General features: G+C 46.0%; 1 protein-coding gene across 1 annotated transcript in view; it reads left to right on the top strand.

The window, feature by feature from the left end:
• LOC121874616 (serine/arginine repetitive matrix protein 2-like) overlaps positions 1 to 24,691 on the top strand; it is a 151,297-nt gene that overhangs the window by 30,056 nt on the left and 96,550 nt on the right. The window contains exon 3 of the mRNA XM_042378844.1: positions 4,759 to 4,812. Coding sequence (XP_042234778.1) covers positions 4,759 to 4,812 — 54 coding nt within the window. The remainder of the gene's footprint in view (positions 1 to 4,758; positions 4,813 to 24,691) is intronic.

Raw genomic sequence — 24,691 nt, forward strand, 5'->3', positions numbered from 1 at the left:
AGAGAGAGAGAGAGAGAGAGAGAGAGACGACCCGATTCACAAAAGTACAGTACATTAATATTTTTTTTTCCGGTGTTTCCCATTAACTGGTGGCGAGAGACCTGCTTGGGTTACGGTAGAGCTGGAAACTTTGGTCATGCGATTTTATAGGAATTTTTGCCCTCGCTGTCTCGTGTTGTGTTCTTTTTGCTTTGAGCCAGTTAGGATGAGTCTTCATTAATTACTACTTTTGTTGTTCACTTGAATCGAGTATGACGATCATCCAGCTATGATACAATGATATGAGTTATTAGGGATGTCACCTTCATTGGTGAGTTTTGAAGTGACTAAAGAAGCTGATACGAGATCGGCAGAGTTGTTCACAGATGTTGCACATGTGGAGGGCTACATCGAGTGCGGGAGGGGCAGTGGCAGCGTCTTTCCGGCGTTGGCGCTTGTCTGCCTCGGTTTGCAGTCGGGCTAACTCGAAAGTATTGACACCTTCACGTGTGGTGCTCCTCCAAACGTTACGGTGTGGAGTAATCGACTTCCAGGTGAGGGGGAACGACTTGGCACTTTTTCAGGTTTGTCTTAAGACTATCCGTATACCTTTTCCGTTGCCCACCAGCGTTACATTTACTATTCGTTGGGTGACTGTAAAGCTGCTGCTTTGGCAGTCTACTGTCGTCCATGCGGGTAACATGGTCAGTCCAGCGTAGTTGTTCATGTATAATGATAGCCTCGATGCTCCTACAGTTGGTGTCAGCACACACACACACACACACGGTCACTATATCTTCCGCGCCACAACACAGGTTCTTCAGTGTCACTTAACACAGTCAAGGGCTCCAGTGATGTACAGCTTTTAATGGCTTTTATTGTCTCGGGCGACTTGAGCTCTATAAGGGCTTAAATGACCAGGTTTAGGGACGTTCAAAGAAAGAAAAAAAGAACTTGCTTCTATCCTCAATAATCCAGACCGGAGGATTGGGGTGTGCGTGCGTGCGTGCGTGTGGGGGGGGGGTGCACCAGGGTAAGAAATCTTGGTTCATCTTAGGTCCAGAACTAAACCTCAGGATCTTAACTAAACCCTCAGGTGTAAAAATAAACCTCTCAAGCTCACAATTAAACTCTCTGGTCCACGGTGAGATGAGCTGCAGGTAGCAACAGGTGAGGCAAGACGCAAATTACCTGTGCTCACCTGTATGTACCTGTAGCGGCGCTTGTGTCCAGTGGTTGTGATGTTTTTAATGATTGTAATGATAATGAATTTAGTTGTGACGAGTTATAGTGAAATACTGTTGTTATTATTGATATTATTATTATTGTTATTGTTGTTGTTCTTGTTGTAAAATTAATAATATTAAAACTGTTAATGGTGAATATTACTACTTTGAGATTAGTAATATTAGAATCATTTTAATAATAATAATAAAATAATAATAATAATAATAATAATAATAATAATAATAATAATAATAATTAATGATACCATCAACAACAACAATATAAATAAATTACAGTAAAATAATGCAAATATTAATAATGATGATAATAATAATATTGGTAAGAATAATAATTTCACTGGCCAGCAAAATATGACACACATTATTATCGTCTGTAACAAGAATGGCCCTCTCACCCCACTCCCTCTCACCTCCCTCCCCCCTCCACCTATTCACCTCCCTCTCTCCTCCTCCCCACTCCATCCCTCCCTCTCTCCCCTCTCTATCACCCCATTCTCCCACCCCCACTCCATCCCTCCTCTCACCCCACTCCCTCTCTCTCACCTGACTCTTGTTGTACCATGTTAAGTCAGTCGTAAACAAGCCTCCAGTGTCACATCTGCTACAGGTTAAAATACACCCTGTTTATCCTGACCAGTTGAATTGTATTGTAATAATTATCGGTGTAGTAATTATATATGAGGTGGTATGTAAATTGTAGACGAGAGAGAGAGAGAGAGAGAGAGAGAGAGAGAGAGAGAGAGAGAGAGAGAGAGAGAGAGAGGCTTACTGTCTTAGCCTCTATAATAATTATCTCGTCTCCAACCGGAAAAAAAAATTTACTCGGGATTATCTGAAGAAAAAAAAATTTGACCCAAGAATAATGAGGTGGAGGAGGAGGCAGAGGTGAAGGAGGAGGCAGAGGTGAAGGAAGAGGGGGAGTAGGCAGAGGTGAAAGAGAAACAGGAGGAGGCAAAGGTGAAAGAGAAACAGGAGGAGGCAGAGGTGAAGCAGCAGGAGGAGGAGGAGGAGGCGGCAGAGGTGATGAAGGAGGAGGGGAGAAAAGGAGTATGGCAGAGGTGAAGAGAAGGAGGAGGGGTAGGAGAATGCCAAAACCTCTTAGCCCAGCGAGACGAGGTTGCATTGGAGCCAGATAAGGAGGTTTGCACTTAAGATCAAGCATTACCCATCAGGGCTATCACCCGGCCTTCATTAATGACACCACGAGGCCTTTTTATCGTTCAGTGGCCCCTCTCCTTCCCTCCCTCCCCCCCCTCACCCCACTCCCTCCCCTCTCACCCCACTCCTCCCTCTCACCCCCCACCTCCTCTCGCACCCCACTCCTCCCTCTCACCCCACTCCTTTCTCTCCCTCACCTTCCTCCTCTACCTCTCTCTCTCCTCCTACCTGCCCCTCTCCTCCCTCAGCCTGCCCTCCTCCCTACCTGGGTCTCTCCCCTCCCTACCTGCTCCCTCCCCCTCCCCTACCTGCCCTCTCTCCCCACCTGCCCTCTCCCCACTCCGCCCCTCCCACCCGCCTCCCTCCTACCCGCTCCCCCTCCCACCTGCCCCTCTCTCCCCACCTGCCCCTCCCCGCCCTGCCCTCTCCCCACTCCGTCTCTCTCCCACCTGCCCCCTCCCTTACTCATGGGTCTCTCCTCCCTCTCCTTCTCTCTCCTCTCTCCCTCAACCTACTCCCTCTCTCTCGCACCTACTCCCTCTCATTGCACTCACTCTCTCACCCCCTTTCTCTCTCTCTCTTCACACTCACTCCCTCTCAGCCAACTCTCTCCCTTCTTCTCACCCCACTCACTCCCTCCTCTCTCACCCCATTCACTCCCTCTCCGTTGGTACACGGATGGGAGAAGGAAGAGGGGAGGAAGGGAGACGAAGAAAGGGAGGCAGGGAGAAGTAGGTCTGGTGCTTTTAATGGAGCGCTGAGTGTGACAAGGTAAAGACGCAAGGGCAGGGTGTGGCAGGGTCCGGAGAGACAGGGGCAGGGTACAGAGAGGCAGGGGGGGTACAGAGGCAGGGGCAGGGGGCAAGAGAGGCAGGGCGGGGAGAGGCAGGGCAGGGCAGAGGGCAGGGGCAGGGCAGAGAGGCAGGGCAGGGGGCAGAGAGGCAGGGGCAGGGTCAGAGAAGCAGGGGCAGGGTACAGAGAGGCAGGGCAGGGTACAGAGAGGTAGGGCGGGGTGTAGCACATCATATTAATTTTACCAGAGACAATTATGCCCTTTACGAGCGACTGTGAGGACCCCATGTACCTTTCCCACCCAACCCACACCTCCTCCACCACACTCCTACCCCCACCCCCACCCCCACCCCACGCCCTACCCCTACCCCTACTCCACCCCTACTCACCCCACACCCCTACTCCACCCCACACCCCTACTCCACCCCACACCTCTACTCCACCCCTACTCCACCCCACTCCTACTCCACCCCACCCACTCCACCCCCACGCTCCTACTCCACCCCACCTCCTACTCCACCCCACCTCTCTCCACCCCACGCTCCTACTCCACCCCACCCCTACTCCACCCCACGCTCCTACTCCACCCCACGCCCTACTCCACCCCACACTCCTACTCCACCCCACGCCCTACTCCACCCCACCCCTACTCCACCCCACACCCCTACTCCACCCCACCCCCCCCACCCCCAACACCCCACGCTCCTCCCACCCCACGCCCTACTCCACCCCACACTCCTACTCCACCCCACCTCCCTACTCCACCCCACCCCCACTCCACCCCACACCCCTACTCCACCCCACCCCTCTCCACCCCACACACTCCACCCCACACTCCTCTCCACCCCACACACTCCACCCCCCCACTCCACCCCACACTCCACCCCACTCCCACCCCCACACCCTACTCCACCCCACCTCCTACTCCACCCCACCCACTCCACCCACGCTCCACCCACTCTCCACCCACCCCCTCACCCCTCTCCACCCCACCCCACACCCCTACTCCACCCCACGCTCCTACTCCACCCCACGCTCCTACTCCACCCCACGCTCCTACTCCACCCCACGCTCCTACTCCACCCCACGCGCCCCTCCCTTAACTCTAAATTTTGTCACTACAATACATTACTTAATTAGTTGAGTCTTGTTTTAGAGGACAAATTAGTCGCATCTTTAGTCAAATTTATGCTAATTATTTTCGCAGGTAATTTGTACACCTTGTTGATACATATCATAGTGTTTTGTACAGGTAAGTAATGTAAACAGATTACAAAGTTTTTGAAGCAATGGTGATGGTGGGTGTTAAGGTGTTGTGTTGAAAGATTGTTTTGTGGAAATGTGTTCAGGTGTGAGGGTGTTGTAGGGAAGATCTGATGTTGTTGCTGTTATTATTTGGTGTTATTGTTGTAGTTTTGTTATTATTATAATTGTTGTTTGTTGTTATTGGTGTTATTATTATTATTATTTTTTTATTATTGTTGTTTGTTATTATTATTATTATTATTATTATTATTATTATTATTATTATTATTATTATTACTATTATTATACGTAGCACTAATTGTTCTCTCTTTAACAGGTACTGCTCTGCCACGACGGACGCTGTTGGTGCCCGGGATAGCTTAAGAATTAGGTAGGGTAATACGTGTGCGTTTTAAGGCCTGACCAGACCAGCCCCGGCCATTAATCTCTGACACTTAACGCTGATGGGAAATGTCTCACTCTGGCTTATTCGTGTGTAGGTCCATAGTGCCGTGTGTGTGTGTTTGTTCCCATTAACCCACATAGGACCTCACCCCATCAACGCACTTAAGACATCACCCCCATCAACCAACGTAGATCTTCACACCCTATCAACTGGTAGCCTCAGTTTCATGTCTCCTGCACCAGCACCCCAGGCTAGGTCTCCTCACCCGCGCGGAATGTGTCACTGTTTTGGTTGGCTTGTGCAGTGGCGTCACCCCAGGGCGCGTTGCTTCCCCGGGTCTTGTTCACACTCACACATTATTATTACTATTGTTATTATTATTATTATTATTATTATTATTATTATTATTATTATTATTATTATTATTATTGTTGTTGTTGTTGTTGTTGTGGTTAGTAATAGTAGTAGTATTAATGTTATTATTTATGTTTTTATTATTTTTATGATTGATATTATTATTATTCGTTATTATAGGTATTGTTATCAGGGTACAGAATTGTCTTTGGTCGTGTGTGTGTGTGTGTGTGTGTGTGTGTGTGTGTGTGTGTGTGTGTGTGTGTGTGTGTGTGTGTGTGTGTGTGTGTGTGTGTGTGTGTGTGTGTGTGTGTGTGTGTGTGTGTGTGTGTGTGTGTGTGTGTGTGTGTGTGTGTGTGTGTGTGTCCCAAAATAACTTGAGAACCAGTTTACAGGTTTACACCGAACTTGGTACATTTGATCGACATGTGACAAGGTTCGTCTGATAAACTTTTGGTGCAAATGACGCTAAAAATATACCAAGTGTTCCCATGACAACTGTTTGGGTGTTAAGGAAAACGATGACGTGTGACAGTTTCTAGTGGCGACTACATTAATTTATAGTAACAGCGTCACTCCTTCGATAATTCTTCTGCTATGATAATAGAATGCTCCTAACCCCTCGAGGGCAGGGTCTTATCTCCAGAGGGCAGCTCCTAACCCATTGGGGGCTGATCTTCCCAGCAGGAGTTGACCCGCCGTCCTGATCACAGCCACCGAAATCTTGGGTGCATCTCTCCCTCCATGTTTCTTTAATTGTAATCGACGCACATGTTAGGGTAGGTTAGGTTAGGTTTGCTTATGTTAGTTTAGGTTAGGTTTAATTATGTTATGGTAGGTTTGATTCGGTTAGGTTGCATAACGTCAGGTTAGATTATATTATATAAGGTCAGGTTAGGTAAGGTCTGGTCAGGTCAGGAGACCTCTTGTTTTAGCGTGCAGATACCATACTATAAAGAACTCCCAGAGAGGCGAACTGGCTATGTGTGAGGAGGTGTTGAGACGCCCTCGTGTATTGTCAGGTGTTGATGCTTTATTACAGGTGACCCCGACAGGTTGGTTCATCTGTATGTCTGTTTGTCAGACATGTGTGAGTGTCAACAAGCGTGCTATTAACTGCTTGACGTTATCCCACAATTTATCAGAACGTGGACCTCCTGAGGCGAGCAAGCAAGAAAGAGAGTTGGACACACACACACACACACACACACACACACACACACACACACACACACACTTTATGTATTTAATTTTGTTTGTTTTTGAAAATATATATAAACTTTTCGTGAAGCAACAACAGTTTATTTACCTCGTGTGTGTGTGTGTGTAAATAATAATAATAATAATAATAATAATTAACGGTTTATTGAAAGAGCTTGGCAGCCAGAAGGCTGAAAATATACAGTTACATATTTGGGGAATGGGTTAGGTTAGGTGTGTGTGTGTGTGTGTGTGTGTGTGTGTGTGTGTGTGTAAGGTGTTATTAAGACCTGTGCGTGTCCTTGGCAGAGTTGTTGACACGCATCACCGACTGATCTTGTTCCCCGATACTGCCAGCCTAGTCAGGACCTCTTCCCCCTCCTCCTTATCCTCCTCTTTCTCCTCCTCCTCTGCCTTTTCTCATCTTCCTCTTTATGTTTCTCATCTTCCTCTTCCTTCCCCTCTTCCTCTTCCCCCTCTTCCTCTCCCTCTTTCTCCTCTTCTTCCTCCTCCTCCCTGCAGTTTTTGTCCTCTCCACTGCTGCTAAGGCCTAGTCCTCCCTCTTTGGTACAGCACTTCCCTCTGCTGTACCCTCCTCCTTGGTACAGCACTCCCCTCTGTTGTACCCTCCCCCTTGGTACAGCACTCCCCTCTGCTGTACCCTCCCCCGTGAGCCTGACACAGCCTCACAACTGATGGTTCGTGGTGGTGGTGTGGCATTATCTTCCCCCGAGGAGATCCCGTGATGAATTGTAATCTAATATGCAGACGAGGAGATAATATGTAGTTGTGTGTGTGTGTGTTTGTTTGTTTGCTTGTGTGTTTGGGCGTGTGTGTTTGTCTGCTTGTGTGTGTGTTTGTTTGTATGCGTGTTTGTGGGCTTGTGTGTTTCTGGGTTTGAGTGTTTGTCCACTTGTGTGTTTGTAGATTGTGTGTTTTTGTTTGTAGACTTGTGTGTTTGTGCTTGTGTGTTTGTAGACTTGTGTGTTTGTGCTTGTGGGTTTGTAGACGTGGGTGTTTGTGAGCTTGAAACTTGTTTGTTTGTCTACTTATGTGTTTATGCTTGTGTGCTTAGGTATTTGGGTACTCTTATCTTGATTCCTTGCTTCCTTGAGTCCAACTGTGAGTAGTGGGGCATCCGTGTGTGAGAATGTTTGTTTGATTGCTTGCTTGTTTGAGTCCAACATGTGAATGACCGTGCATTTACTGGCGTGGCGGACAGCTCTTATTATATTGCTTGCTTGCTTGCTTCCTCATTTGCTTGCTTGCTTAGGATCATATACCTCCCCCCCTTCTCCTTCTCCTCCTTTTATCTTCCTCTTCTTTCTTGTTCTTCCTTTATCTTCCTCCTCTTCCTGCCAGATAACCTCCCTCTTCTCCTTCACTATAAGCAGACACTATTCCCTTCCTCCTTCTCCTCCGCCCCCTCCCCTCCCTCTCTACCCCCCTCTATCTCCTCCCTCCTTCACCCCTCCTCAACCACCCCCTCCCCAGCGAGAGTGGGTTACACCGGCAGTAGTACAGGTGAGTCTGTTAGGCGGAGCACGCTGACTCTTGACGTTTGAATGACTGGTTGTTTGTGTGTCTGTTGGTCAGTTATGTGAAGCCGGGAGTCAGGCCACAGTGGGATGACTGGCTGAATAGACTGTCTGACTGTTTGACAATGTTTGAGTGAACTGACTGACTGGCTGACTGACCTGGATAAAGAATTCTGGTAACTAACACTTTAAGTTTAAACTAATTAAGGATATTAGTTTATACTATAATTCTTAAAGGATTAAACCACCGTCCTCAGAAGGTTAATTGTTTTGTATTTAAATATTTTGGCCCTATTATTATTATTATTATTATTATTATTATTATTATTATTATTATTATTATTATTATTATTTTTATTATTATTATTATTTTTATTATTATTATATTTGCCGTATATGTAAAAAACAATGTTTGACCAAAATTTCAAATTCCATTATTGAGATCAATTTTAATTACTTAATTATTATATGTTTTATGTATCATTTATGTTTCCTTATCCGTCTCTTTTTATCTATCTATCTATCTATCTATCTATCTATCTATCTATCTATCTATCTATCTTCACATATTTACCAAAGTATATATTCTTGTACGATTATGCAGTCAGCCTACATTGCCTTTATAAAAACTATATACATTATTTATATATTCTTCCTTATGTGATATAATTACATCAACGAATCTCAATTACTGACCAATTTAAGTCCCTCAATTACGGACGAATTTATATGTTTCAATGACAGACTAATTTATAACGCTTCACTTAACATTTCCGGCGACCCTGTTTTGTGCTGGTGTAGGTTGACATCACTAGAGCCATTCCCGCCCCTCTTGAGGTGATTAGAAGGACTCCAGATGGTAGTTAAGGGGTAGTTATGGGAGGAAGGAAGTGATGTTAACTAAAGGGAGTGGGGTGAGGGAGGGAGGGGGGTTTTAGGGGTCTTACTGGGTAGGGGGAATTGGTGAGGAATATTTTTGTTTTATATCTTTTGGGGGAGTTGGGAGGGTGGTGGGGGGGTGAGGTAGGGAGGAATAGATGGAGGAGGAGGTGGTGAGAGAAGAGTTAGGTGGGTGGGGAGAGAAGAGTTAGGTAGGGGAGAGATGGGTGAGAGAAGAGTTAGGTGGGTGGGGGGGAGATGGGTGAGAGAAGGGGTGGGTGGGGAGATGGGTGAGAGAGAGTGGGTGGGGAGAGATGGGTGAGAGAAGAGTTAGGTGGGTGGGGGAGATGGGTGAGAGAAGGGTTAGGTGGGTGGGGGAGAGATGGGTGAGAGAAGAGTGGTGGGTGGGGGAGATGGGTGAGAGAAGAGTTTGGTGGGTGGGGGAGATGGGTGAGAGAAGAGTTAGGTGGGTGGGTGGGGTAGGGAATATGACACCATTTACTACTGCTGCATCAACCTGAGTCTTCTTTACACCCCAGCGTGAGGTTCTTCCCCTTCTTGTTTACATACCACAGCTGATCTCCCTCCCTCCCTCCTCTTGCCCCATGTGCCCCTCGGTCATCTACACTTTGTTTATGCTGTTGTTTATACTTGTTTACATACACAAACAAACAAACAAACATACACATAAAACACACACACACACACACACACACACACACACACACACACACACACACACACAGAAAGATAAGACAGAAGGAAAGGGAATGTGTGTGTGTAATAATAATGATGATAATTAACGGTCTATTGAAAGAGCCAGGCAGCCGGAAGGCTGAAAATATACTGTTACGTAATTGGGGAATGGGTCTCTTGATTGATAAATAATATACAAGTAACATAAGTGATACAAATATGATATATAATAACTAGGTGGGGAGAAGGTTATACTACAGGGCATTTCAATATAGTGACAGTGCAAAAAGGTAAGATTGACTGGGAGTGAATACACTGGTTGATTACAAGTTATTGGGGACTGGATGCGGTTGTGGTGTCGAACAACAATATGCGGACGAGGAACCTCGGGTGGAAGTAGGAGCCGGTGTCGATGATGGTGCAGTAGCTTCTCCCCAAATTTGCAGATGAGGTCATGGTGATGATCAGAGAGAGCCGAGAGGGTCAGTGTGTTGAGCGCTTCTTGATATGTGGAGTAGGAAGGGAGAGAATAATCTTGCATGCCCTCTTCTGCATTTTTTCTAGGTGTTTCCGTTGTGTGGCATTTAGGGAGGAAGACCAGGCAGGGGAGGCATAGGTGAGCTTGGGAAGTATGAATGTTGAGTAAACACTGAGGAGCTCGGGCGCAGAAACTCCAAGGGACTTGAGTCGGCGGAGGAGGTGGAGTCGAAAACTGGAGGATTTGATAACTGTACTGACGTGTGTTTTCCAATTTAGTTTGTTATCTATAGTGACGCCGAGGAGCTTAGTGTCGTCCACAACCTGAAGTGTGTTGGGGTCCAAAATAATGGAGGGAGGCGGGACAAGGTCGGAGGAGAGGTTGATGTGCATAACCATGGTCTTGGTATGGTTGATGGTGACGTGGGGTATGGTGGCCCAATTTTGGAGACTGTTCAATAAATTCTGGAGGGCGGTGTAGTCGGGAGCCGAGTTGTTGACACTGATCCCAATGGTGGAGTCGTCGACATATTTCCAGCGAGCAGAGGTTTCTCTTAAAGCAGCATTGATAAGCATAAGGAAGCCATGTTATAAGACTTCTTCGAAACCCGAGGTCGATAGCTTTGTTGATGATTAAATTGTGGTCGACTAGGTCAAATGCCTGGGAGAACCCCTTGTAGAGTTTCATTGGTAAGTCAATGGGGGTGGTGGAGCGTTTTAACTTGAGTTTGTCCAGACGTTTTGCTACTTCAAATGCTTCCACTAAATCAGTGGGAAAAGGGGCTGGTAGGTAAGAAGGGAGACTGGTTGTGTCAAGCAGGGGGAGCGTCTGGCATATAGTTTCGAAATGGTTGTTTGATTGCTCAGCCCGCGTGAGTCACCTAATATTTGTATTGCAGGCAGAAGTAGGTAGGAGGGGGGTGAGAGGTATCGTAGGATGTATTGAGCAGGCAAGGAGGAGATAGGAGGGGGAGGTATCGCAGGATGCATTGGGCGGGCGAGAAGGACGGGGTGGGGGGGGGGAGGTATCGCAGGATGCATTGGCTGGGCGAAGAGAAGGTAGCTAGGGCCTCGTAGCACGGGTCGGGACTCAGTGGCTAGTAGTCGCCAGATTTGTTTTTCTGGGAGCTCTTAAGGTATTGTTTATTATATCATAAGCCCATAAGAGTCAAAATCCTGGGGAAGACGGGGCGGGGCAGTTGGGCCGTGTGGTGCCCCGTAGTAGGGAGCAGAGTCCTCCTGCCGTCGTCCTGCGGCCAGATTTGTGCTGGTAAGATATCCCCAGGGACGCCCCTCCTGCCTCCCTCGCCTCCACCCCCTCCTCCTCCCTCCGTCTGGGCCCTCCCTCACCACCACCTCCCTCACACACTCTCTTTTCCTACCCAATTGCCTTCTGTTTTCTCTTTTCTACACCTTGTGGCACTGTAGCTCAACAGTGTCAATATCTTGGCACTGCGTAAAGGTCCTGGAGGTGAGAGCAAATAAACGAAGCGAGAGACTGTAAGGAAACGTGGAGCAAGTCGGAAAGAATTAAGAATGACATCATCTTGGGGTCGCTGCATCTTGCCTCCATCGCCAGTGGAACGTCCGACCACCGTAACCTCGTGTATCTTCACCTCACGGCCTCACTAAGGTCTCTCCTTTACCTCGCCTGCTTTTGGTTTACATACAGAGTGACTGCGAGAGTTTTACACCTGGAGGAGCGACTTGGAGTGCACAGGTCGTTGTGGCCACTTAACTAATCAGGCTGCTACACAACGCCACAACACACAACAACGGACGATTTTTTTTCACGTGTTGCAGTAGGCCGAGTGCCCTGTCAGCCGTCCCTGCTCGTGAACCCTTGGTGTGTGTCCCTCCTGAGTGACAGGTACACCATAATAGAGGTGTTCAGCGCCTGTAAGACTTGTGTGAAGAGGTTGGCTGCCTCTACCACATCTTCCAGGCTGGCGGCTGGTGCTCCCTTGTTTGTCATGTTGCCGTCCAAACTTCTCTCGCGATTTTTGTTTTAATTCCTGCCAATAACTTCCTATCAACAGCTGTTTACTCATAAGATGTGAGGATGAAGCTGTGGTGAGGTAGTGGCCAGGGAGTGTGGTGGTGGTGCCCTGGCCGGCGGTGTGTACGAGGATGTGTTGTATCCTCACCCCAGGTCATAAGGTCTTCACTAGTGTTGCCATATTTAGGTTACTTGTTATTCTACTAAACCAACGTCTTATTTTTTTAGAATGGTTTTCCTCATATATTATCCCCATAAGCAGTTGAGGATGTCGTTGGTGAGGAAGATGAGGGTGTGTGAGGATAGGAGACGTTGAAAATGAGGATGCTGGGGACGTGGTTCCTCTGCCCGACGGGTTGGTCAGTAGACGACTTGTGTCAGGTTGCCGCACGCCGCTACCTCCCCGCTGGCCGAATATTGCTCTCAAATTTGTTTTATTAGTTTTTCGGTATTTGCGTAAGTATTATTTTCTCCTGCAACTTAGAGAAATATTTACATATAAGTATAATGTGGGGATAATGAGCGTTATAAAGACAGAACATCGTGTGTAAATCTGATTGTAGCGGTTGGCAGCGGGTGGTGGGCGCGGACGGTGTGGCTGGTGCGGTGAGCCCTTCCAGCTTCTCCAGTATAGGGTCTTCCAGTCATCAGCGCGGCTCGGAGTACGGCGCTCCACGCTCCCTCACTCCTACGTCCTCCAGCCGTAGACTTTGACGGAACTAATTACCAGTGTTTGACTGTGTTGGAATTGAAGTGTGACCTGTAAGGCCCAGTTGTAGAAAGTTATACTCGGGGTGTAAGGAGGAGCCCGTGTGTTTTGGTGTGCGTTAAACAGTTCATCTGCATGATAAGTCATACTCAGGCCAGACGTTTCCCCGGGATGTTTACACGTACACCCACAGAGTGCTACGGATAAGTGTCTCGCCAAGGAGATAATAATATACATACACTCACTGTGACGCGTTCTTATTTACACCCAGAGGTTGAAAAAGTGTGTTGGGGGAAGATGAGTCAAGATGCTCTAAACTGGAGTGATCCGTAAAAGTGGCGCGAGATAATACTCTTCTAACATTTAGGTCAGATGTTACCTGAAGAGCTGAGGCAACCCGTTCGTGCCCCGACCATCTCACCGGTTGTGGTAGTATAGCAAGAGGTGTGTGTGTTTGTGTGTATTGTAGAGAGAGAAAGAGAGAGAGAGAGAGAGGGAGGTGATGTGCTACCAATACACCCTCTCTGTGTACTATTCTCGGTGGGGATATTCGTCAGTGTTGTGATGTAGTAGTGGTGGTGGTGATAATGACCCTCTCTCACCACCTCTCAATACCCTCGTGCTGTGACCTTACTGTGTTGTGGTGGTGCTAACAACCTTCTCTCTGTGATAATACCTCTACTTGATAACCAGGAGAAGTGTTATTGTGGTGTTAGTGTCTTATATAGATTTACGTTGTGTGTGTGTTTATAAAGTACAAGTTTAAACGTGGATGTGACTTACGGCTACAACTGGATAAGGACTAAATTAATCCACGACTATAAATCACCTCTTGGATATATGGATAACAGAAAGGTTAGTAGACGTGTATTCTCATTAATCTTGTCCAAAGGTAGACTTCAAGGTTGTCCAAACTGAACCCCCAAGATTTGTAACCCCTTAACATGATTTTAATACCGGGATTTTTACTTTAATTTAACATGATTTTAATACACCAGGATTTTAATCACTAATTTGACTTAACGATCAGGATTTTGTCTCTTATTTAAGTGATTTTCGTACTAAAATTTCGACTCCTGTTTTTTTTAGCAAGATTTCGACTGCTATTATGATTTTTGTACTCGGATTTCGTTTCTTTTAATTAAGACATAATATAGGAGGTTAGAGGGTACTTGACATCTTAACTAGGGACGGAGAGTCTCACGAGGGGGGATCTTTATCTACCACGGCATTGAAATCTCCTGGTAACATTCTTCAACATTTTTTCTACTTGGTGCAACATCCGTTTTGGAGACTATGAGACGGGTTGTGGGGGGGCTTACACACACACACACACACACACACATGCACACATACCACAGAGCTCTCGTAGACACAAAGACCGCTGGTACACACGCGCTCACACACGGCATCAATACATCTATAATTCCTTAAGAGTTTGTATACTCGTATGTCATCTTATAGGAAACATTCCATTAAATTGATTAAACAAACGAGGAAGATAAACGTTAACAAACTTAACCTAATGCTAACCTAAACAACGTCGATCTAATTTAATCTAACCTAACACTGCCGTAACGTAACCAAACTTAACACTAACCTTACCAAACCAATCGGTAACCTAACCTAACCAATCGTTAACCAAACTTAATCCAACCTAACGTTGTCCTAACCTAACCTGACCCCCAGGTAACGTTAGGGCGTTTGATCATGAGAACTATTAAGGGTCGTTTTGGTTTACTGAGAGCTGTTTGTCTCCTATTGAGGACCATTTTATCTCCTATTGAGACCTCTTTTGTTTTCTATTATGGGCCATTGTTGTCTTTCATTGAGGCAGTTAATAAACCCCAACTACCCAATTGAATGTCGCACGAGCAGACTTCATGACTTCAGAATTTCACGAGTAATGAACTTCATGGCCCTCACATCACCCTTCACAAACTTCAGAGAACATCTAGATTAAGTTGTATGAAGATAACAGTAATTTTATTCAATTATATGTATATATATAAATTTAATTAAGGAGATTAATAAGAATCACATGAAGATTAGATACCCTGATTGACCTGATTAAATAACCTAATGCTACATGGTGGGGTTAGTGTTAGGGTGGAAGGTAGAAGTAGTTACTGTAGGTGGTTGTAGACGTAGAGGAGGAGGAGAGGAGGATATTTGAGCTGGTTATCAGTGGCATGTGTGTTGGGGGGGGGGGCAGGGGTGGCGGACGTTACCGTAATGGTATGCAGGGAGGTACAGGACCCGACCACTTCCCCCTCTCTCTACCCCCTCAGATTCTTAACATTTCCTACTTGTAACTCGCATCTTAACTTAAAACTACGACACAGTTAATTGGAGGGAAAATGGCGTTTTAATATCACACTGAGACTCTAGTGTTAGGTGAATGGTGTTGAAGGCTGAACGGATGAATCTTTGTGTATCGTCCAGGTTGGCGGCCGCGTGGGTACTGTCTGGCTGTCCTCGCCTCATATAGTGTGGCTACATTCCTCCTGCCTTGTGGTCCTTGTCTTAGTTTCTGTGCAGAGATTTGGGTGTTTGAGACATTCTTTCCGTCTTGATTTGTGTGTGTGTGTTAGGTATGTTCTGTGTGTGTGTGTTACTGAAGATTAGTCCCCTGGGGTTGTTTCACCTGAAGATTAATCACACTAACCTAACCGAATCCCGCCAGGTAGCGTTAGGGTGGTTAATCATCAGGTGATAAATGTCATCTTCACCTGTTCATGTTCTTGGTGAAATTGTATTATTATTATTAGTAGTAGATTTAGTAGTAGAAGTAGTAATAGTAGTAGTAGTTAGTTATTATTAATATTAGTAGTAGTATCTCACTGTTGTTGTTGTTAAGTAAAATTCCATCACTTTAAACAAGACTAGTCACCAAATTAATCAGTCTACCCTCCAAAAGAAAATCAGAATCCCACAGTCTGTTGATGTTTCTGTTAACTTACCTTGGGGGGGGGGGGTAACACAAGTTCTTCTCCTCGTTGTTGTATCTGCCGTCTTAACCTGAGTCTGGCGTACGAGCTAAACGAGTGGAAAAGGTTTGTCGTTGTGTTGTGGTGAAGTGGGTGTATTATTTTTCCTTTCACCTTGAACTATAAAAAGAATGTGTGGTTTTTATATCTCTTAGATCATCTCTCAGACTTCCCGTCATTCGCTGTACTGCTCTCATTCCCCCAGCTGGTCAGAGAGAGAGAGAGAGAGAGAGAGAGAGAGGCTTATCACTGGAATGTGTATGTATGTTTGTACGAGTAATTATGTGCATTCAACCCGATACAGTATTGTCAGCCAGCACAGACACAAGGGCCCAACAACCTTCTGTACCAGCTGCCTGTAGGGATTATGTTGGTTGGTAATCTTGCTGCGTGGGGTAGGTAGGTAGAATAGGTGGCTGGGAGATTTGTTAGGTGGGTTGGTTAATAGGCTGGTAGGTAGGTGGGTTGGTTAGTGGGTTGGTTAGTAGGCTGGTAGGTAGGTGGGTTGGTTAGTAGGCTGGTAGGTAGGTTGGTTAGTGGGTTGGTTAGTAGGCTGGTAGGTGGGTTGGTTAGTAGGCTGGTAGGTGGGTTGGTTAGTAGGCTGTTAGGTGGGTTAGTTAATAGGCTAGTAGGTGGGTTGGTTAATAGGCTGGTAGGTGGGTTGGTTAATAGGCTGGTAGATTGGGTTGATTAGTAGATAGGTGGGTTGATTTACTAGGCTAGGTGGGTTGGTTAGTAGGCTGGTAGGTGGGTTGGTTAGTAGAGATTATTGGGTAGGTGGGTTGGTTAGTAGGCTGGTAGGTGCAGGTTGGTTAGTAGAGATTGTTAGGTAGGTGGGTTGGTTAGTAGGCTGGTAGGTGGGTTGGTTATTAGGCTGTTGGAATATAAGAACATAAGAAAATAAGGAGTTTGCAATAGGTCGGTTGGCCTGTGCATAGCAGCTCCTGTCGAGAGTTACTACCACTCTCTATCGTCCATGAATCTTTCTAGCCTCCTTTTGAAACTTTCCAGAGTTCCAGCACTTACTACAAAGTTGCTAAGCTTGTTCCACTCGTCCACCACCCTATTTTTGAACGAGTTTCTTCATATCTCCCTCCTAAACCTAAGCTTATCCAACTTAAATCCGTTGCTCCGAGTCCTATCCTGCTTGGATATTATAAGAACTTTAGCTATATTTCCTTTATTGATTCCTTTCACCCACTTAAATACTTCTATCATATCTCCCCGCACTCTTCGTCTTTCTAGGGAATGCAAGTTAAGTTTCTTTAACCTATCCTGATATGGAAGGTTTCTAAGTCCCGGAATCATTTTTGTCATTCTTCAGCTGCACCGACTCTAGTGAATTTATATCCATTCTATAATGAAGGCATCAGAACTGAACCGCATAATCAGTGCGGCTAACTTAGCGCAAGATATAGTTGCAATAAGACCTCTGCACTCTTATTGCTTACACTTCTAGATATAAAACCCAATACTCTGTTTGCCTTATTTCGAACATTAACGCACTGTTTTCTAGGCCGTAGGTCCGGGCTTACAAGTACCCCTAGGTCTCTTTCACAAGTCGACTTCTCTAGGTTGATGTTGTTCAGGCTGTATACATTATAAGTATTTGTTCTTCCAATATTAAGTAGGTAAGTGGGTTGGTTAGTAGGCTGGTAGGAAGTGGGTTGGTTAGTAGGCTGGTAGGTGGGTTGGTTAGTAGGCTGGTAGGTAGGTGGGTTGGTTAGTAGGCTGGTAGGTGGGTTGATTTGTAGATAGGTGGGTTGGTTAGTAGGCTGGTAGGTGGGTTGGTTAGTAGGCTGGTAGCTGGGTGGGTTGGTTAGTAGGCTGGTAGGTAGGTGGGTTGGTCAGTAGGAGAGAGAAGAAAGGCTACGCTGTATAGACGGGCGGGTCGGCCAAGGCGAGGGAGCCAGGCGTAACGTTTCCTGCAGTGTGGGCGGCCCCAGGGTCCTCGTGTTGGTGGTGGTCCAGGGTCCTCGTTTTGGTGGTGATCCAGGGTCCTCGTTTTGGTGGTGATCCAGGGTCCTCGTGGTGGTGGTCCAGTGTCCTCGTGTTGGTCAGGGTCCTCGTGTTGGTGGTGGTCCAGAGTCCTCGTGTTTAATCGTCAGGTGAAATACGTTAGGGGGGATAATCTTCAGGTGATCAGGTTCTCTTTAATGTTCAACTTTTGGATGTTAGTATGGTACGAAGGTCCCCTGGTACTGTGAGACAACACACACACACACACACACACACACACACACACACACACACACACACACACACACACACACACACACACACACACACACACACACACACAAAAACCTGGTCTTCCTCCGTAAATGCCACAACGTAAACACCTAGAAAAAGAGCAAAGGGGGCATGCAAGCTTATTCTCTCCTTCCTACTCCACATATCAGAAAGCGCTCAACACACTGACTCTCTCGCTCTCACTGACCATCACCACGACCTCATCCGCAAATTTGGTGAGAAGCTTCTGCACCATCCTCGACACCGGCTCCTACTACCATCCGAGATCCCTCGTCCGAGAATTGCTGTTCGAAACCACAACCGCATCCAGCCCATACGAGCACGAACTGATCGCTATAAGAACAGCCCAGTCCCAACCATTGTACAAATTATCAATAACTTGTAATCAACCAGTGTATTCACTCCCAGTCAATCTTACTTTTTGCACTGTCACTATGTTCAAATGCCCTGTAGCTTGAGCTTCTCCCCACCTAGTTATTATATATCATATTTGTATCACTTATGTTACTTGAATATTATTTGTAAATCAAGAGACCCATTCCTCAATTATGTAACTGTATATTTTCAACATTCCGGCTGCCTGGCTCTTTCAACAAACCGTTAATTATTATTATTATTATTATTATTATTATTATTATTATTATTATTATTATTATTATTATTATTATTATTATTACGCACACACACAGGGGGTGGGAGGGAGGTAACTAGTGACCAGGAGGTGTTAAGTGACCATTGAGGTTGCATTTAAGGAATGGCTGAGTGTGAGTCACTGTGGGTGGTGTGTGGTGTTTACGGTTGTGGAGGGGGGCGTTGGTCTCTCTCTCTCTCTTTCTTCTCATCCACAAAGGTCCGTGTCTTTGGGTGCACAATTTTATTTTGTTCACAACTTCGTCCTAACGTGCACAACTTCATCCTGGCGTGCACAACCTCGTCCTAACGTGCACAACCTCATCCTGGCGTGCACAACCTCATCTGGCGTGCACAACCTCGTCCTAACGTGCACAACCTCATCCTGGCGTGCACTACTCCTCGCTGAATAACATATTGGTCGCTGGTGTATAAATGAACGCGTAGTAAGAATGCAGTTAAGGGGTGATGTACAGGTAACAGGTAAGGGGTGATGTACAGGTAAGGGGTGATGTACAGGTAAGGGGTGATGTACAGGTGAGGTCATTAGTCGTCAACAGGAAGTCACTTGCATACCTGGTGGCGGCAGCGTCGGACCAGTGGCCAAATTCTCAGAAAGTCGGACCTGGAATTTTTCTCCTTAAAGACCGTATCTAAACGTCGTGGAGGAATTATTCAAGATGGCAGTGAAATAACGCTGAGATTATACGGTGACCAGAGAATTTGTGTAAAGAATCTTTGAGAATTTTATCTAAGAATATTCGAGAATTTGTCGTACGAATCTTTTGAATTTTTCTATGAATCTTTGAGTATTTTTCCTTATAATCTTTGGATTTTTTTATGAATATTAGAGAATTTATCCTACGAATCTAAGTATTTATCCTGAGTCTCTTAATTTAACTTATGAACCTGAGAATTTATCGTAAGAATCTCAGAATATATGTTACGAATCTCTTCTTGTTTGTGATTATTCTTCATTTAAATTAAACAAAAATTTCTTTAGTTTTATTGTTATTTGATCACTTTATTTTTATTTATAATAAAAATAATACTTTTGATAACACGTTCGGAGTGCTAAACATAGTCGTATTCCAGGGTTGTGTTGTGGTGAATGTACAGGTTATTTTATCAGGGTTGTGTTGTGGTGAATGTACAGGTTGTTTTATCAGGGCTGTGATGTGGTGGATGTACAGGTTGTTTTATTAGGGTTGTGTTGTGGTTAATGTACAAGTTGTTTTATCAGTGTTGTGGAGATAGTGCAGGTGTTCTATCAAGGTCATATTATGGAGAATACACAGGTTGTTTCATCAGGGTCATGTTGTGGAGAAGGAGGCATCAACAGCACTTAAGACCGGGTTACATAGCCGTGGGGGTGAACAACAGGACGTGTGACCCGGAAAGAACCCAGCACCACCACCGCTTTGTTTACATAATGAAGGTTGTCTCGACTCTTCAGGAAATGTCACCAGGCTTTCCTTACCTCACTATTGGTGCGTGGTCGCCTGTGGAGTGACGTAAATGAGTGCGTTGACTTTAGAGTGAGTGTGTGTGTGTGTGTGGGAGGGGGAAGGGGGGGGCGTGCTATGAGAGGCAAGGGTCCGGATCAACTGAGATTATCTGTACCTTTATTTTTTGTTCCCCTGACTGGTGAAGGAAGAGTCTCAGTCATGTTAGGTTACGTTTGGTTAGGTTTGGTTTGGTTAGATTTGGTTGGGTTTGGTTAGGTTAGAAGTTATTGTTTGTGTTTTAGCTGAAGTGTAGTGACTAGTTACCAGGAAAATGCATATGATAGGAACCTGTTGAGAGAGTTGGATCACAGGCAAGGCATCACACGGACACAGGGCATCACACGGACACAGGGCATCACACGGACACAGGGCATCACACGGACACAGGGCATCACACAGGCAGGGTATCACACGGACACAGGGCATCACACGAACACAGGGCATCACACGGACGCAGGGCATCACCAAGCGCTACCGTTCACTTCACACCTTTTTGTTTTTTCTGGCCGTGTGACCTTGGGGAGAGGGTGCGTTGACTACCCCCTTGTCCGCCACCACCACCACTACCACCACCACTACTACCACCACCACCGCTACCACTACTGCCACCACTACCACCGACACTACTACCACCACCACCATCGCTACCACTACTGCCACCACTACCACCGACACTACTACCACTACCGCTACCACTGACACTACTACTACCACCACCACCACCATCGCTACCACTGTCATCATCGATTACCAATAACACTACCGCTACCACTGACACTAATACCACCACCACCACCATCGCTACCACTACTGCCAATTACTACCACTGATTATTATACAATAATTAATTCAATATCTACCACCACTACACCACTGGGCTCACCACCATTTCTCTCCATAGTCCTCTGAAAAAAAAAAAAACCCACGCGTCTCGTTGTTATGAAAAGTCGTGGATGTTAAGAGCAGCATCGTCTATACTAGAGTCCTACTGCTACCGTACTCAAGACTCCGAAGGGATTGTATATATGAGGAAATAAATGCTGTTATAATAGTTGAAATATCAAGCTATATTCTCCCTTTTTTGGGGGGGTAAGCTGATAAACTGATGATTTTTAGAAGCTTTGTGTCGTAGAAAGCTTTTAACTAACTACTTAATCACCCAGGTAGTCGAATCACCTATATATAAACAACATTAGCTAACTGGACACCGATTCCAGGGTTGTTATACGAGTTGACGTCATAACAAACAATATGGAGGAAGGTGGTAAGTGTTTTATGATGACGATTGACAATAACGCTTACAAATTATGTTATTTACATATACAAACGAATTATGATATCTAAGAATTGAGTACATGTATACCATTGAATCCCCCAGAGTACAGAAAACTCGAGTACATTACATAATTCACTACAAATGCAAAACACAAAAAAACAGGTGTGGGGAACAGGTGTAGTGAAGGTGTGGGCAGGTTCAACAGGTGGAGGCGTCTCAACAGGTGGACTTTGATATATCGTGTTGTGATTATGGACAAGACTTAGAATCTTTCCTTGGTCGCCCACTCGTGTGTGTGTGTGTGTGTGTGTGTGGAAGGGGTGGACATGTATTGGGCGGTGCCTCTAGTGGGTCCTGTCTGTCTGTGTGTGTGTGTGTGTGTGTGTGTGTGTGTGTGTGTGTGTGTGTGTGTGTGTGTGTGTGGTGTGTGTGTGTGTCTGCTACTGCCCGCAGCGTCCCAAACCTACCTTCCTCTTCTGCCCTGGCTGCACCTTCGTCACCCTTTGTTGTGTAACGCCTTTTGTGACGCTTCCAGCGAGTAGTGACAGATCGCTTTTGTGACGCTTCCAGTGGTGACGGATCTATTGGCGTTGCTTCCAGTGGTGACCGATTCATTTGTAATGCTTCCAGTGGTGACCGATTCATTTGTGATGCTTCCAGTGGTGACGGATCCTTTTATTGTGACGCTTCCAGTGGTGACCGATTCATTTGTAATGCTTCAGTGAGTACGACGGATCCCTTTATTGACGCTTCAGTGGTAATAGCGGATCCTTTTGTGATGCTTCCAGTGGTGACCAGTTAATTTATAATACTTCCAGTGTTGACGATTCATTGTGATGCTTCAGTAGTGACGGATCCTTTGTGTGACGCTTCAGTGAAGCAGATCTCTTTTATTATGACGCCCCAGTGACGGATCCTTTTGTGTGAGCCTTCAGTGGTATCCTTTTGTGACGTTCCAGTGGTGACGGATCGCTTTATGTGACGCTCCCAGTAGTGACGGATCTAACCACTTCCGAGTATTGACGGATCCTTTTGTGTGACGCTTCCAGTGGTATCCTTTGCTTGTACTCCAATAAATGACAGATCCTTTTGTGTTACGCTTCCAGTATTAACGGATCTTTTTATTGACGCTCCAGTGGTGGCGGATCGCTTTATGACCTTCGAGTGGTAGTTCTTTGTGTGACGCCAGTAGTGACGGATGCTGCTGGTGGTGACGGATCCTTTTATCATGATGCTCTAGTGGTGACGGATCATTTTATGTTATTTTACCCAGTAGTGACGGATCGCTTTATGTGACGCCAGTGGTGACGGATTATTTTGTGACACTTCCAGTAGTGACGGATCCTTTTATGTGACGCTTCCAGTGGTGACGGATCATTTTATGTGATGCTCCCAGTGGTGACGGATCCTTTTATGTGACACTTCCAGTAGTGACGGATCCTTTTATGTGACGCTTCCAGTGGTGACGGATCATTTTATGTGATGCTCCCAGTGGTGACGGATCCTTTTATGTGATGCTCCCAGTGGTGACGTCGCTACTGGTGATTGAACTCTGATGAAGGTTTATGAGCACTTAACTACTTCGAGTTGCAATATAAGTAGTCTTAACTTATTACTTAATGTTACTTAATCATTTTTTAAGAGTGGCTTGGGTATGAATTATAAGTGATCTAGGTAGTTGTAAGTATGGTTTAAGGCGTTGTAAGTGTGATTTAAGTAAGTGCATAGTGACCCTCTTATGCTTATGTCCTATTCTCTCTCTCTCTCTCTCTCTCTCTCTCTCTCTCTGTAACAGGTGGTAGGGGCGGGGCATGACAGAAGACCCCACGCGCCCTCCTGGCAGGACATCCGCCCTTCAAGTTAAGGATTCTCACCCCTCCTCCCCTGCCCTCTTCTTCCCTCCATATGCCTCCCTTTCACTTTCCCTTCTTCCCTCTCTCACTTTCTTTTCCCCGCTTACTCTCCCTCCCTCCATGCCTCCCACTCTTCCTCTCACCTCTCCCCTTCTCCTCCCTCTCTCCTCCTCCCCTCCCTCTCACCTCCCTCCCACTCTGCCTCCCTCCCTCCCACTCTCCCTTCTTTCTTTTATTGTTTTGTTCTCCTCTGGCCTTTCTTAACACTTGTCTACAACCCTTCCTCAACGCCCACCACACCACCCCAACACTTTTTCCTGTTGCCACCCACCCACCTACCTACCGACCGACCGACCCACCTACCCACCTCACGCTTGTCCTGTGCACCCACCACACACCTCACACTTATCCCTGTTGCCACCCACCCACCCACCACACACAAGCATGATTTCAGCCTAAGTATATTACGTCACTACCCATCTTGTCCATAATTGCTTCGGATTCATGAGTCTGAATCTCGAGATGGTGGTTCAGGAGGAGAGGCGAACTGACTTCTAATAGTTAGTTGACTATGTGGTCGTAAAGCAATTAGGGTTCGTTTTGTTGTTTCTTAAATCATCGTTTTCAGAATGGGGTAAAAAAAACTTTAGTATACTGTCTAATCTGACGGAGGGTTCTGAAGGGATATTACATTATACTGACGCAGAGGGGAGGAAGACTCACTACAGGAAGACCACTATTACACCTTCATTCTATTGTGTGTGTGAGAGAAGGTGTAAGGTAGTGGCGAGGAGTCGGTGAGGGTCACTGCTCACCCGCTACTCTGACCCCGTAGACAACAAATAGGTTTTATGGTATACTGGTACGCCTGTCTGCCTCCCTCCTAGTGACCGCTTGACTCTTAAAAGGTGTAATGGTATGGTGGGAGTATATACTGCAATTTTATGAGCCTATTTCACTCGACTGGTTACTGGCTCTCTCTCTCTCTCTCTCTCTCTCTCTCTCTCTCTCTCTCTCTCTCTCAGTGTGGTTGTGGCTCGATAGTTGGCTGTCTTGCTATTGGTTAGTTGGTTGACTCGTTATTTGGTTGTATGTCTGTTTAGTTCGATGGCTGGCTGGTATGGCTAGTTAATAATTTGGCTGGTTGGCTGTCTGTGTTTCTGTTTAGTTGACTGTCTGGCTCGTTAGTTGGCTCTCTAGTTGGCAGGGTAGATGGATTACCTTGGCCCAGGCAGGTTTGTTTAATGTGTGACTAGTGAATGTGTTGACAATCATACTGTGTGTGTGTGTGTGTGTGTGAGATAGAGAGAGAGAGAGAGAGAGAGGTGAGTCTTTGTCCGGGCCAAGACCCTGTGTTTATATTGCTGGGTTGAGTGACGGAGCGTATAGCAGGTGAGAGGGGCAAGACCCGTAAGGTGAGAGACTTACCTGTTCCTTCACACACACACCTCATCCTCTCTCTCTCTCTCTCTCTCTCTCTCTCTCTCATTTGTGTTGATTTT

Source organism: Homarus americanus, unplaced genomic scaffold, assembly GCF_018991925.1.
Source record: "Homarus americanus isolate GMGI-L3 unplaced genomic scaffold, GMGI_Hamer_2.0 scaffold34360, whole genome shotgun sequence".
Lineage (NCBI taxonomy): Eukaryota > Metazoa > Arthropoda > Malacostraca > Decapoda > Nephropidae > Homarus > Homarus americanus.